Consider the following 14066-nt stretch of genomic DNA (forward strand, 5'->3'; position numbering starts at 1 on the left):
AAAGTTTTTTTTAACATAACAGCATGTAAACATATTCTTGTAGAAACACAAAATACAAGTATGAACCTGAAAATGAGCACGATATGGGACCTTTAAATAAATGTGCAAAGAACACCCATTTTATATCGCCGCTCACTCCCGATTTGTTCAGCGATTCAAATATATAAGTGAAATAAAAATGCCAGTTCAGTCGGATTATTAGGCTCTGCTTTCACAGCACAATTCATATTCTGCTGTAGTTTGATTTAACTAAGCAACCATACATACAAAAATAAATACAATACTGCATATACTAATCACAAAATAGTGTTTTCATACCAAAAAAAAGCATTCCTCAACCTCAATGGGTCTTTGTTCCATGGAATCTATATTTCTCATCCTCAGCATCATATGGATTGTTTGTTTTAGTGTTATGTATGTATAAAGGAGTGGAGTGCTTGTAGAGGCTCCATGTACTTATATTTCCACAATTGCATGAAGAACAGAACCAGAAAACCAGATTTTGCTTGTTAATATCAGATTTATTTACAGATGTAAGTGGGAGTTCATCTCCCTTGTGCAACTACTTACTGGAATTCATCAACTTCTTCAAATAAAAACAGCAGTAAGTCTTGTATTACGACACAGAAAACTCAAATGACCACTTCAACGCTTTTGCATTTTTACAGCATTATTGTGATGCAATATAAAAATGTGACGCACCCCAACACACTACTATTCAGAATGAGCAATGTTGATTTAAAGCAGAACAATGTGAAAATACTTGAGTTGAAATCACTTCAGGTCATCAGTCATACACTCTCACAAGGTAAAATAAGATGCTCTTCCTAATAATAATAATAAAAAAACAAAAGCTGTATTTATGAGGCGAAAATGCCAAAAGCAAACATGCTGCAAGTTTAGGCACAATATCATTCATCCACACTCTAAACTCTGCATGCTAACAGAGGAAAGCTCTACACAGCTACACTTCTTCTTATTCAAAATGAAATAATAAAAGACAAATGAGGCAACTGAGCATTATGAATTGAAATAGCTGGTCAGTTTCATGAGAGGCAATGACGAGACATTTCAACAACTTCAATCTCAGGCCGTTATGGACGATGTGACGAGGACGGCAAGGCGATGCATGTCAGAACAAGGACAGAACAATAATAATAATACAAAGCAATACTATCTTTAGGGATGACATATAAAGATATTTCATGTGGTGTTTTATTTGGACCAATGAGCTGGAAGAGAGAGGAAGGGGATAGTGTGGAATAACAGAAGATGGCGATCCATCAGAGTAGGTCTGCTGGGGGAGGAGTAACAGTGCGGTGATGTCTCTGGGGCTGCTGAGCTAATACTATAGGTGGTCCTCCTTCCTCTCAGCCTCAGTGGATTTGCAGGGAGGCAGAGGGAACAGAGGAAGACAAGAAAGCAAATAAGCAAACAGACGGAGGAAAGCAAAACAACAAAGATGTGGTGCTGAGATGTTACTACTCAGCCGGTCCGGCTTCAGAAGCCCGAAGGTGTTAAAACATTCATGTCCCGAGGTTTGAGTTTGTGCGGCCGTGTGGGCGCCCGCTTGGCTTCAATGCCCGACAATTCAATCTTGGGGGGCATGAAATTGGCAGGGTCGTCCACCTTGAAGTTGACCTGGGTGTTGGTGCTATCCATGGTAGAGGACTTCTGCATGCCAAAGTAGGACTGCAGTGAGAAGCCTGCAGGAGAGACGAGGAAGTGATGTTGTCATTAATGATCTAAATCTATAGCCATTATAAAGGGAGCAGCTTTAGTGTCATGACAATCTGGTTCTTGCCGATTGTTGGGTGTGGTTTCACGTGCAAAACTACAATTACCGCTTCGCGGTTTGTACGCCTCCGCCAGCCAGTCACCTTGCAGTTTACATCCACGTCTGGCCAAAATGTCATAATTTTTTTCCTATTAGACATTTAGGTGAAATTGCAAATTCTAATCAGTTCGTCCTTGAGTCCTCGTGGATGTTTGTGCCAAATTTGAAGAAATTCTGTCGAGGTGTTCCTGAGATATCGTGTTCATAGGAATGGAACGGACTTGAGGTCACGGTGATCTTTGACCACCAAAATCTAATCAGAAAACATAATGCCTCTGCGCTGGCGACAGCCGTGGTCGGAGGCAAAGCAAACTTCTAAACCACACCCGGGTGTGTTCAGTGGTAAAACAGGCCTCCGAAAACATTAATGACTGAGATTTATTATTTGCGCCACCCTGTCAGTGGAAAATCCCCACTGAGTTCAAGAGCTATTCAATTGCAACCAGTGGAACCAGCGTTATTGTATTCAGAGAAAGAACAAAACGTGGGGGCCTCAGCACAGTTTGTCATGGCACGGGGTTCAACCTATTGCTATGAGACTCTATCCCATCTATTGTTCAATAATACTGTAAAAAATACTGTAATTTACAGTCAAGATCCAAATGCCGGACTGCGTATAAATCTCTCACCTGTGCTGCTTTCACAGCCTGGGTCAGTGGGGGACTTCTGTACCACCGGTCGACTTCCAAAGAAGCTCCACTTCTCTGTTCCTCCTCCTCCTCCTCCTCCTCCTCCGCCTCCTCCCTCATTTCCTCCCATGCTTGTGCTAGGGTTTGGACTATTGAGCTCTGGGGTGGCAAGAAAATGCGAAGGACTCAGCTGGAACCAGCTCCTGTATTGCCACCAAGCAAGAGCAAGACATGAACACACAAGGATTAACATTGAGAAAGGCTATAATATGGGCCATGTTGGGATATGAAGCATGTTATGATTAGGTTTCATCCATTTCGATAACATTTTGGATCTGGGTTTAGATTAAATGACAGAATAAAACAGATAGATCCGCACACCGAAAGCTCCTGTTTGAAGGATCTTTATTATCCTGTAACATCTGGAGCACCAGACTCTTCCTCAGACTTCTGATAAGTGCGGAGAGTCGCCATCTTAAATACCTATACTGCATACAAAAACGCACACGTGACAATACCACACCTGTTTCACTTAATCAATCAAATATTAACAAGAAAATATTGTATATATTAGACATATGCACTGACAGTATGTCAAGGCTACAGAGAGGTACATAATAAGATGATGGTATAGAAAGGAACATATCAGTATACACACACAGTATACATCACCTCCCATAAATAAGTCCTCCAAAAACACGAGCCTCCGGCTGCATCACCGTCATATTGTGCCATGTGCCTTTGTATATACTTGAATAGTTTTGACCTAGATTTATATATTAATGTATATTCTTAGTGTATTTACATGTATGTATGTATATACATATACGCCGTGCAGCGAAGCTTCAAATACCTTCAAATATTTCTCCCCGAAGCTTTGAAGTCCTAAAGATGGTATTCGGGACAGCCCTAGTATGTGCTTGCAACTGGGGTGGTAAATCACACGTGTTTATATTTTGAATATGATGGTGATAAAGCTGGAGTACTTACATATGGGATGGGGACATATTTTGTATTTATACCGTGTGTATACTGATATGCTCCTTTCTATACCATCATCTTTGCATGTACCTCTCTGTAGCCTTGAGATACTATCAGTGCACAGGTCTAATATATAATATATTATCTTGTTCGTATTTGGTTATGTGACACAAGTGTGGTATTATCACGTGTGTGTTTTTGTGTGCAGTACGGGTATTTATGACGGCGACTCTCTGCACTTATCCAAAGTCTGAGGAAGAGCCTGGTGCTCCAAAGGTTACAGCATAATAAAGATCCTTCAAAACGGGAGCTATTTGGTGTGCGGATCTATCTGTTATATTCGGTTATATTTCTTTGATCCAGCTCTCATCCTATCGAAACACTGGATGTGCGTGTTTTACCGTGTTTTAGATTAAATAAGGACATGAGCTAAACATTTCAGCAGCATGATGCCTACCTGCGACTAAGAGCTGGTGATCCGTGGGGAGTAACACAGGGGGTGACGCTGGGGGTGACGGAGGGGGTGACAGAAGGGGTGACACTTGGGGTGGATTGTGCTGATGTTGTACACCTGTCCTCCTTGAAGTCCCCGGTTGGCATTCTCAACTTCTGCACAGACAGAAAAAAAAAAACAAGCAATGAAACAAACAAACAATGAAGGAATACCTTCCACTGATCCAGAATCCCCCTGTACATTAGAAAGTGATTACAAAAAATGTTTAATATTCATAATCACAGCTGGCTGTTTTTTCTTTTTTTGACTCATGCACCAAGTAGCAAAGCTGTGCCCATGTTAGACTAACAGCTCATGTTTGTGACAAATGTTTCAAGAGGCAGAACATTGATCTTATCTAAACAGCAAACACCACCCTGATTACACAATGACTACGGTCAGCAGTGTTTTTGTGGACCTGCGGACCAAAAATAATAAACAAGTGCGTCACAGATCCTCGGAGCCTATCACCTGCTGTGCCCATATGGTGTGGGTGGGAAAGAGAGAGACAGAGAGAGGACATATACTATGATACAAATTATGGGGATTTGATGTTGAACCACATTATTATTATTATTAAACATCACAGCTTTCATTTTTTGTAAACACTGAGCCGAAGAAGTTGTATTATTTAACGGTCATTACTAATATAAACTGCTTGAAAGTCACTCAGAAAACTGGTTGCTCTACCTGCAAAACCACCAGTCCAAGCAATTATATAACCTGGTCCTGCATCACTCCTCTTCTACTCAATTAACAATAACTGTGCAAAAAAAATCCTGATAACTATATCTACTATATAGTAGACCACTTACACACCAAATACTGACAATAACTGTACTACACTGTATACTGACTGTGCAATATCATTACGACTCAGGTGTAATTCATACTGTGCAATATCATTTTACACTTGTGCAATTTTGTAAGTCTGTTTATTGTCAATACTGTATATACTGCTCCTATTGTTATACTTCCTTCTATTTAAATGGTTCATATTTTGTTACACTTTGTTTAGCTCTTTTTTTACTGTGTTAGTTGATGCTTCTTGTTTTTTGCACTATCCCCTTTGCTGCTGTACACTGCACATTCCCCTACTGCGGGACTAATAAAGGAATATCTTATCTTATCTTATAATAATGTTCAGCCATATTTGCCTTGACATTTAGATTTATCTCAGTAATGACCTCTGGAAGAATATTGTTAAGTTTCCATTCAATGTGGGCATATTCCCATCCATGTGTCGAGCGTCCCTCCAAACACATATCGAGATATATCTCTCATACGTGCTCCTGCATTCTGCTCAGTGGGCAGTAGATTCGTGCTAATGAATAACAAGCTCTTAGCTTGTAATCCCCTGTGTATTATTTGGGTTTTGTATCCTGTTGGATGTCATCACTGCTCCAACCTCCTGGACCTCAGCCAGAATATTACAAATCAGGACAAACAACATTTTGGCAGCTGAAACTGTGGGTTTTATAAAGTGATGGAGCAGTGGAGGGAGGGGGAGGGGGAGAGAGAGAGAGAGAGAGAGAGAGAGAGAGAGAGAGAGAGAGAGAGAGAGAGAGAGAGAGAGAAATGGAAGCTGCAGGATGGTAGTGCATGCCACAGCCTAAGAGACAACCACAACAACAGATGTAACTCACTCTGCCTTTTATGTACTCCTCTACTTCATGTTTTTTTTCCAGATATTTGGCATTTGATATTGCAATATATTGTTGTTACCTGTTTTTTTTATATTTATAATATTTATTGTTCAACACAGGCCATTTCAGTAGAGTATGACAATAGAATAGAAATTATTTTGTTTTACTTTTGTTTGTCACATTTTACTGGCGTCCGGTAATCATAGTTGTAAGTATACTTTAAGTATAAGACTTGTGAACTTTGAGTATACAACAAGTTTACATCTAACTTGTATTTTGTACTGCAACTGCAAATTAACTTACTACTAGTTTACCAGTTATATACTTCTAACCCACTTTTCTTTTTTCACTTTTTATTTTAAACTCAAACAAATATACAAACATCAATACAATGATATTTGTTAACTGTTTTTTATTTGTTTGTTTGTTTTATTGACACAACAAACAAATTATTTCTGTATTGTTTTCTACCATTTCCATGTTATTTTTAAATATTTATATATTGTAATTTGCTTAATGAATTGTAAATATGTGTATGTATATTTTTTGTTTAATTTTGTTCTTCTTTTTATCTCATTATTGAATTTACGCTTTGGCAATATTGTATACCTATATTATTATTATTTTTATTATTATTATTATTATTATTAATATTGTTCACCTAACAGTCATGCCAGTAAAGCATATTGAAATGAAATCGAAAATTGAGAAAAAAGACAAATAAAACCTGCTCCACACTAGACCCAGTGCTTCTCGTGTATTCAGAGAAGAGAGGCAGGTATATAAAAATAGGAGCAGTATATACAGTATTGACAATAAACAGACTATTAACATAATTGCACAAGTGGAAAATGATATTGCAGTTTATATTAGTAATGACTTTAGTACAACTTCTTCGGCTCAGTGCTTACATTATGAAAGCTATGATGTTTAATAATAATAATAATAATAATAATAATGTTGTATGTAATGTTATAATAGTATATGTCCTCTGTCTGTCTAAACAAAAGTGAAACAAAATATGAACCATTTAAATAGAAGTATAAAAATAGGAGTAGTATATACAGTATTGACAATAAACAGACTATTAACAAAATTGCACAAGTGTAAAATGATATTGCACAGTGAGAATGAGATGAAATCCCAGTAAACATCAGGTTATTGTGATGAGCTGAGGTTTGTTTGTTTACTCCAGTTAGCTCGAATGCTAACTGCTAGCTACCGTTAGCCTAGCTCCTCTAAAGGCCTGTTTTCCGGTCTGAATGTAACATACCTACAGCTAAACACGGTGATTCAGTGACATACCTTTTTATGATAGGTTTTCTTTGACGTTCCAGTCCGACCGATTCCTTAATTTTGTCCATAATTAACTGTTTTAAGACGGTTTTCGTTCTTTCTCGAGAGGACTAAACGGTATCGTCGGTACACACACTACTAGTGATGTGTCGGTCAAGAACGAGCCGGTTCTTTGAGCCGACTCTTTTAAGTGAACGATAAGAGCCGATAAGAGTTTTTCTTTTTCTTTTTTCATTAATTAATTCGAGGCAGAATGATAGGACGATCTTCCCCGCGCCACGGGCACTCCATGCACTGACTGTGACTGAATGTTGTGTTAATGATGTCCGTGCGACCAATCAGGTGATTAAAGGCACGCTGACAGTCTACAGCAGCTATTCTCAACCAGTGGGCCGGGGCTAAATAACGCTCCAAAATTACACTAAATTTTGGTGAGGAAAAACTGCCATGGCCATTTTCAAAGGGGTCCCTTGACCTCTGACCTCAAGATATATGAATGAAAATAGGTTCTATAGGTACCCACGAGTCTCCCCTTTTTTTGTGTCACAGAGGCAGTGACACAAAATTGAGCAATTTTTGAAACCAGTAAAAGTGTGTGGTGAGGAAATATGTCCCTGAATACTTTGGAATTATAATGGCAGGCAGTGATGGGTGAGGGTAAGCTGAATATCTATGTGGGTCATTACACCTGACAGTGGCATAACACATATTTACAGGCCAGTTTGTTATTTATTTGGGAAGGTGGTCCTCGGAAATTTTTTAACAATCGGAAGTGGGCCTCGAGTTACAAAAGGTTGAGAACCCTTGGTCTACAGGTACAGAGCAGGAGGAAGAGGAGGAGAGAAAGAGAGAGGAGTAGGGATGTCACGGTACCAGAAATCTAGTAGTCGATACCAACACCAGTGAATTTACACGATTCTCGATACCAATTCAATACCACGGTAAAAAAAAACAAAAAAAACAATAAACACCATGTAATTCAACAAGCACTTTTCCATTTGAATATCATAATGTAGCCTTTAAGTAATAAAAAAAAAGAAACTTCAATTAACATTGCAAAACAGAACAGTGGCATGTAGCCTTCAAGTATTTAAAACAAACAATATTGTCTGGAGGTGCTTTGCTAAATTGGAAGTATTTCCTCCTTTGGAAAGAAAAGTACGACGACACCATTACTGCACCTCATACTGTTTTTTGCGGATCTATTATTACTCCTTGTAAATCCGTCTTGAACGCAAAGTACTTCCATACCGACTCTTGCTATTTGTTTCCTCAAGGAGTTGAGCGGAGGTAGCGCTGCAGCAGCTGACGCCTTTCACTTCGTGTTGTTGTTTTTTTCCGTGCTATTACGGTTTTGTTTATTTTCCTTCATTTCACGGCAGATGAGAACACTTGTTTCGTATACTGCCCCCATTAGATCCGGAAGAATCGCATCTCCAGTACCTCCGCTCCGGTACCAAATGACCATTACTGGCATCGTTCGGTACCGAAGAAAACGAGTATCGTCACATTTTTTTAATTTTGGTACCGAGTTGGTACCGAAGTATCGGTTCTTGTGACATCCCTAGAGAGGAGTGCGCTGAGGTGCGGTGCGCGAATAGCAGACAAAATGAGTGACAGTTGGAAACGAAGCAGCATGTAAAATTATGGTATTCTGGAAATTATAAGGTTTAGTATAATTATATTGAATAATTTAAGTGATATATGTGCACAATTACCAATCATAGGTCAAGACAGCTAAAGCTAAATTTGGCTGAATTATAAAAGGCAGAAGTGGTAAAACGAAGAGCCGTTTGGGAGCCGGCTCTTCTTGATGAGCTGAGCCAAATGATCTGGCTCACTAAAAAGAGCCGCAATTCCCATCACTACACAGCAGGGGCCTCCTGCAAAACGGTCTGTCTGTGAGGAGCTCTGTGATTGGTCCGTCTGTGAGGAGCTCTGTGATTGGTCCGTCTGTGAGGAGCTCTGTGATTGGTCCGTCTGTGAGGAGCTCTGTGATTGGTCCGTCTGTGAGGAGCTCTGTGATTGGTCCGTCTGTGAGGAGCTCTGTGATTGGTCCGTTTGGAGAAAAAAAGAGGGCTCGATTCATTTAAGGGCGTTGCCCTGACAGCACGACTACCGGAAGCTGCAGTCTGTGCTTATCCTGGACTGCAGCCACTAGAAACAGGTCAAAAACAACACGGCCATTATGCAGCAACATTTTCTATCATGAATTACTTCCCCCTAGTTTCTTTAAATGTGTCACATTATAGATTAATCTTCTATATCACATAAAAACAGAATAATGCATATTAAAAATACTTTTTGGGGCATTTTACCATGTAAAGTAATCAACTTATAACAACTATATCGGCCATACAAATATTAAATACTCAAAAAAAAACTTCACATATATATATATATGTGAAGTTTTTTTTTGAGTATTTAAAAAAATAAATACATACATATATACATATATATATACATATATATGTATATATGGATTAATCGCATGATCGTCCATGATTAATTGCGATAAATCGCTAAATAATCACACACCTTAAATGGAGATTTGTCAAGTATTTAACACTCTTATGAACATGGGAGTGGGCAAAATATGTTTGCTTTATGCAAATATATGTTATTGGAAATCAATTAACAACACAAAACAATGACAAATATAAATAAATATATAAAAAATATAAATAAATATAAATAAAACCCTCACAGGTACTGCATTTAGCATAACAAAATATGCCTAAATCATAACATGTCAAACTGCAGCCCAACAGGCAACAACAGCTGTCAGTGTGTCAGTGTGCTGACTTGATTATGACTTGCCCCAAACTGCATGTGATGATCATAAAGTGGGCATGTCTGTAAAAGGGAGACTCGTAGGTACCCATAGAACCCATTTTCATTCACATATCTTGAGGTCAGAAGTCAAGAGACCCCTTTGAAAATGGCCACACCAGTTTTTCCTCGCCAAAATTAAGCGTACAGTAAGCTTGGGATCATTATTTTGGATTCTTTAGATTTTCTAGTTTCATATGATGCCATCTTCACTCTAGCTTTAAAACTCAGCCCGCGACAACCTCCGAAAGATCGACAGTAAAGCGTGTCACTGCTCTTCTATAATGCAAACATTTTTTTTTCAAAAGTTATGAGGCAGAAAATGTTGCTGCATAACAGAAATTACCCTATAACATTTCACACAATAACACTTCCTTATTTTGAGTAATAACACAGACGCCATCATTCTTTTAGGTCGGGTGAGAGCACTTTGAAACGTGAGAATGGAGAGTTTGCAATAGTCAGCAGGGAAACTGGACAAATCTAGACAGAAGAGAAAACACAACCTTTGTGCATTCACACGCTGTTTGTTCCCTCCTCTGTGACGTCTTTGCTAAACCTTCCATCTGAACCCATGTACAAAAGATAAAGCCTATCACTTAATCCTTACAACTGGTTAATATTTAACACCCAATTTGGGTTTTTCTATTTGTGCAAGTTATATTTTGATGACTGACACATTCTGTGAGTTAATTTTCCAATACCCATACTACCACACTATTTAGTATGCGAGAAAAAGGATTTAGTATGTTCCAATAGATAGTCTGTCAAATGCAGTATGCAGGATGTACATCTGGTCGCATTTTGCAGCAAGCCAGCATGCTTTTCTATGAGCACGAGGGTCAAAGTTCAAGGCACGATGTTATGACAGAGTAGTATTTCCCAATTGTGTGCATATACTGCAAGCAACAGAATGTACTTTTTAAGGGCAGCTGCAGTATGTACTAAAAGTAAGAAGAAAAAGCATGCGCTTTGGAAGATTATTCTGGTTTTCAGTGTTCATGGGATGTTAACGCAATGCATTGTGATCATGAAAACATATTTTCAGAGCTTGTGTGACAATCGGACATTTCCAAATCAAATTTCTCCAATCAGTTGGAATCTAGTAAACTCACAGTGTGTTCCAATGTGCGTACTTCCGTACTTACACTTCCTATTTTGAGTGCATACAGTAAGTGCGTTCACACTGTGAAGTATGGCAAAATGCAGTGCACACGAAGTACCCGGATGTTGTACTCAAAACGGTCAAATCGTTGAGTGTGGAACGCTGGACACTTTTCACACTCAATTGTCGCCATCTTGGCTACGTAGAGGAAGGGGCGGGACCACGACCACTATTCAAACGAGCTTTCATTTTTCTGTGTATTCTTGATCAACAAAGCAGGCAGATATTTTGGCGGGTAGTGGACGGGTAAAACCTGAAGGAGGCAGCAACGCAACACAAAGGACGCCAGCTGCCGTAAAACCCCGAAGAGGTAGAAGATATTTTGGTTGGTAACGAGCCGCGGTGAAATGTTGTGATCGTCATTTCCGGCAAGTGCGCCGCATAGTATTCGATTTGAGACGACCCTACCCCGTTGAAATTCACGCACTACTCAAGCAAGTACACAGTGCACTACATTGAAGTGTACTTCCGGAAGTACGTGGATTGGAACACACCGTCAGTCTTTCCAAAAGTTCACTGGTATATAAAAATGAATAAAAGTGAAAACCCTGTTACACAGTCATGCGTCAAGTTGTGCAGCCCTCTAACACACCTGTCGTTCAGCTATATTTTCAGTTATTTATTATTATTTGAGGGCAGAGAGAAACGTTTTCTGGGCACATCAAGGCTTCTACCCCAACATTTGTTCATACTCACTGGCACTGTGCAGTCACCCAGTCGGTGAAAGCGGCACTCCTCAGTAGAGAGCCCCTTGTGGGGAGAATACCTGGCGTCGGCGAGCCCAGCCTGGTGCTCAAATTGCTGGAGGTTCTCCTGGGTCTGCTCTGGATATACAAAATGAGCCAATGTTTTAATATGCTGCACTCCATTATAGCCCGCTCTGAAGATTGTTTATCTGTATTTGGCAAGCCTAGGCGGCGGCAGCCATTTGGAAAATCATTGGTGAAATTCTGTGACATGTAGTGAAGAAACGTCTGTGTCTCAACACGCACACAGGTAGTGTCTGTAACAATAGACTTACTGGTCATAAATGAGCTCATTAAAGAGGTGGCTTTGGCTTTCACAACTGGCACCTGGGACTTGACTGGCGCTGCCTCAAAAGTCAGCGACTTCCCACCACTCTCGCCTTCCTGGTCACACAAGTTCATACAGTTAGGATTCATTAACAAACCAGTTACGCAACAAATAAAGAGCAATTCAAATGTGTCCGGGCATGCACCTAACCTTCAGGAAGTATCACACAAGTATCAATACAAAACCACGTCTTGTTCAGGTAATTAGGTTCAGACCCATTTGGATCAGATAGTGAGAACAAAACAGGAAAAGCACCTCTGCAGTGTTCCTGAACTTGTGCTGTGGGATGAGGGGGTTTTTCCATAGCATGTTGATGGTGAAGTCTGGGGGCGGCGAATGCATGGTGGCATCCATGAGGTCGTCATAGCTGACATTGTGACGAGTTATTCCCATTCCAAAGAGTCCGCTTGACGTGTCAGACTCGATGGCTGAGGGATGGGAGTTAAAGAAGAAATGTTGCATAAGCAAACTATTTCTGACATCAAAGCTAGTAATCATGTCAAGTTAAAACCAATCTAAATTCCTGCGTTACCTGGAATGTCTCCCCGTTGTGAGGCCATTTTGACACCAGATCAGAGGGGCTGTAGGGGGTCAGCGTGGAGGTCACTCTGCTCCAAACCCTGAATACTTCATCACATGACATCACACACTGTTACAGCGTCATTAGACACATGATGTCAGTCGGAAGTGAGGCTATAATACATTAATGCCCTATGCATGTTTTCTTTTTACCAGCCTAAGCAGAGAATAAACACATCAGAGAGACTTTACAAAGTGCACAGTGTCCTGTTTCTGAGCGGCTCCAAAATAGAAGCAGAGAGTATGGTTACAGCACAGCCATTAATAATATCAGTTTATGTCAGTCACTCTCACATAACACAGCCTGCCCACAGCAGAGAAAAACAACCTCTCAAAGTCCTGCATTCAAAATTTTAGTATATAAAAATAAAATAATATATATATATATTAAAAAAGAATATATATATATATATATATAAAAAAATATTTATAAAACCACTCAAAGTCCTGCATTCAAAATTGTAGTATATATATATATATATATATATATATATATATATGTATAAAATTAAAAGTCCTGCATTCAAAATTTTAGTATATAAAAATAAAATAATATATATATATATTTATAAAAAATATAAATGTATTAATACATAAATATATTTAAAAAATATTTATAAAATATATGTATTAAAAAATAGAAGCAGAGAGTCTGGTTACAGCACACAGTCATTAATAATATCAGGTTATGTCAGTCACTCTATCATAACACAGTCTGCTCACAGCAGAGAAAACAGACTCATTGTCACAAGGAAATGAAATCTTTTTGAATTAAGGAAATGCTGCTTGTTTGACAGAATGGAACTTGTTTTGCATTTATTGCATCTAAAAGAAAGAAAGCCACTCTCATATTAGTCCTCATGCTGAACCTGTCTACCTCTGTAATCAGTTGCTGCTTATCAGCTCATTTTCCATTGCAAATCTCCACCATCTGCATTAACTGAAGTCTGGTTTTATGTTAACTAGTCTACTTTATAGTCAGCTGCCACCTCTCTGCTGTTGTTCACGTCAGCACTGTGTGCAGACAGATACAGTGACTTGCAAAAACAAGGAACCGAATCACACCAAGGGCGGTTTGGGAATAACATCTAAAATAACCTGTAAACTGTGACATTTACTTTTAGGGAGACAACCGAAATAGGCTATAAAAAAAAACTGTGGAGTATATTAACCATTTATTGACTGATATGTTCCATAACATGCATTGCATTGTCATATTTTAAGAGTTGTCTGCAGCTAATAGCTTGACTATCATGCATGGTACAGTAGAGTTATTTAACACTCACCTCAACCTGTCAGTAGTGTTCTCCTCTCTCTCTTCCTCTCCTCTCCTCTCCTGGTGAGTTTATTCCACAGCTCCTCCGGTGGTTTATTGTTTGTCACAGCGACGCCGATTGGACAGACTGGCTGATCAGATCCTGTGTTTGTTCGTCCATGACTTTTGGACGCGCACAGATGAGTCAACAGAGCGCTGAGGCGTCCACACGGAACCAGAGGACAAACCTCTCTGCCTTCCTCTCCACAGGAGCCCCCT

At 39.4% G+C, this 14066-nt stretch overlaps 2 protein-coding genes across 4 annotated transcripts in view; one reads left to right on the forward strand and one right to left on the reverse strand.

The window, feature by feature from the left end:
• tmem126a (transmembrane protein 126A) overlaps positions 1-14066 on the forward strand; it is a 592581-nt gene that overhangs the window by 144292 nt on the left and 434223 nt on the right. The gene's annotated exons all lie outside the window — the stretch shown is intronic.
• LOC141775776 (putative monooxygenase p33MONOX) lies at positions 501-14063 on the reverse strand. Of its 3 annotated transcripts, none has more exons than XM_074649451.1 (8): positions 13819-14063; positions 12486-12580; positions 12209-12381; positions 11901-12009; positions 11576-11703; positions 3905-4056; positions 2467-2669; positions 501-1706 (listed from the first exon to the last, which is right to left on the reverse strand). In XM_074649451.1, exons 2-8 carry the CDS (start codon positions 12511-12513, stop codon positions 1501-1503), a joined length of 999 nt encoding a protein of 332 aa, XP_074505552.1. In that variant the 5' UTR covers positions 12514-12580; positions 13819-14063; the 3' UTR covers positions 501-1500. The 3 variants fall into 3 exon arrangements, with proteins under 3 accessions (XP_074505552.1, XP_074505554.1, XP_074505553.1); XM_074649453.1 differs by having other exon boundaries at positions 11901-12005; positions 13819-13992; XM_074649452.1 differs by having other exon boundaries at positions 12486-12602; positions 13819-13977.

The sequence above is a fragment of the Sebastes fasciatus genome, chromosome 10, assembly GCF_043250625.1.
Source record: "Sebastes fasciatus isolate fSebFas1 chromosome 10, fSebFas1.pri, whole genome shotgun sequence".
Taxonomy (NCBI): Eukaryota; Metazoa; Chordata; class Actinopteri; order Perciformes; family Sebastidae; genus Sebastes; species Sebastes fasciatus.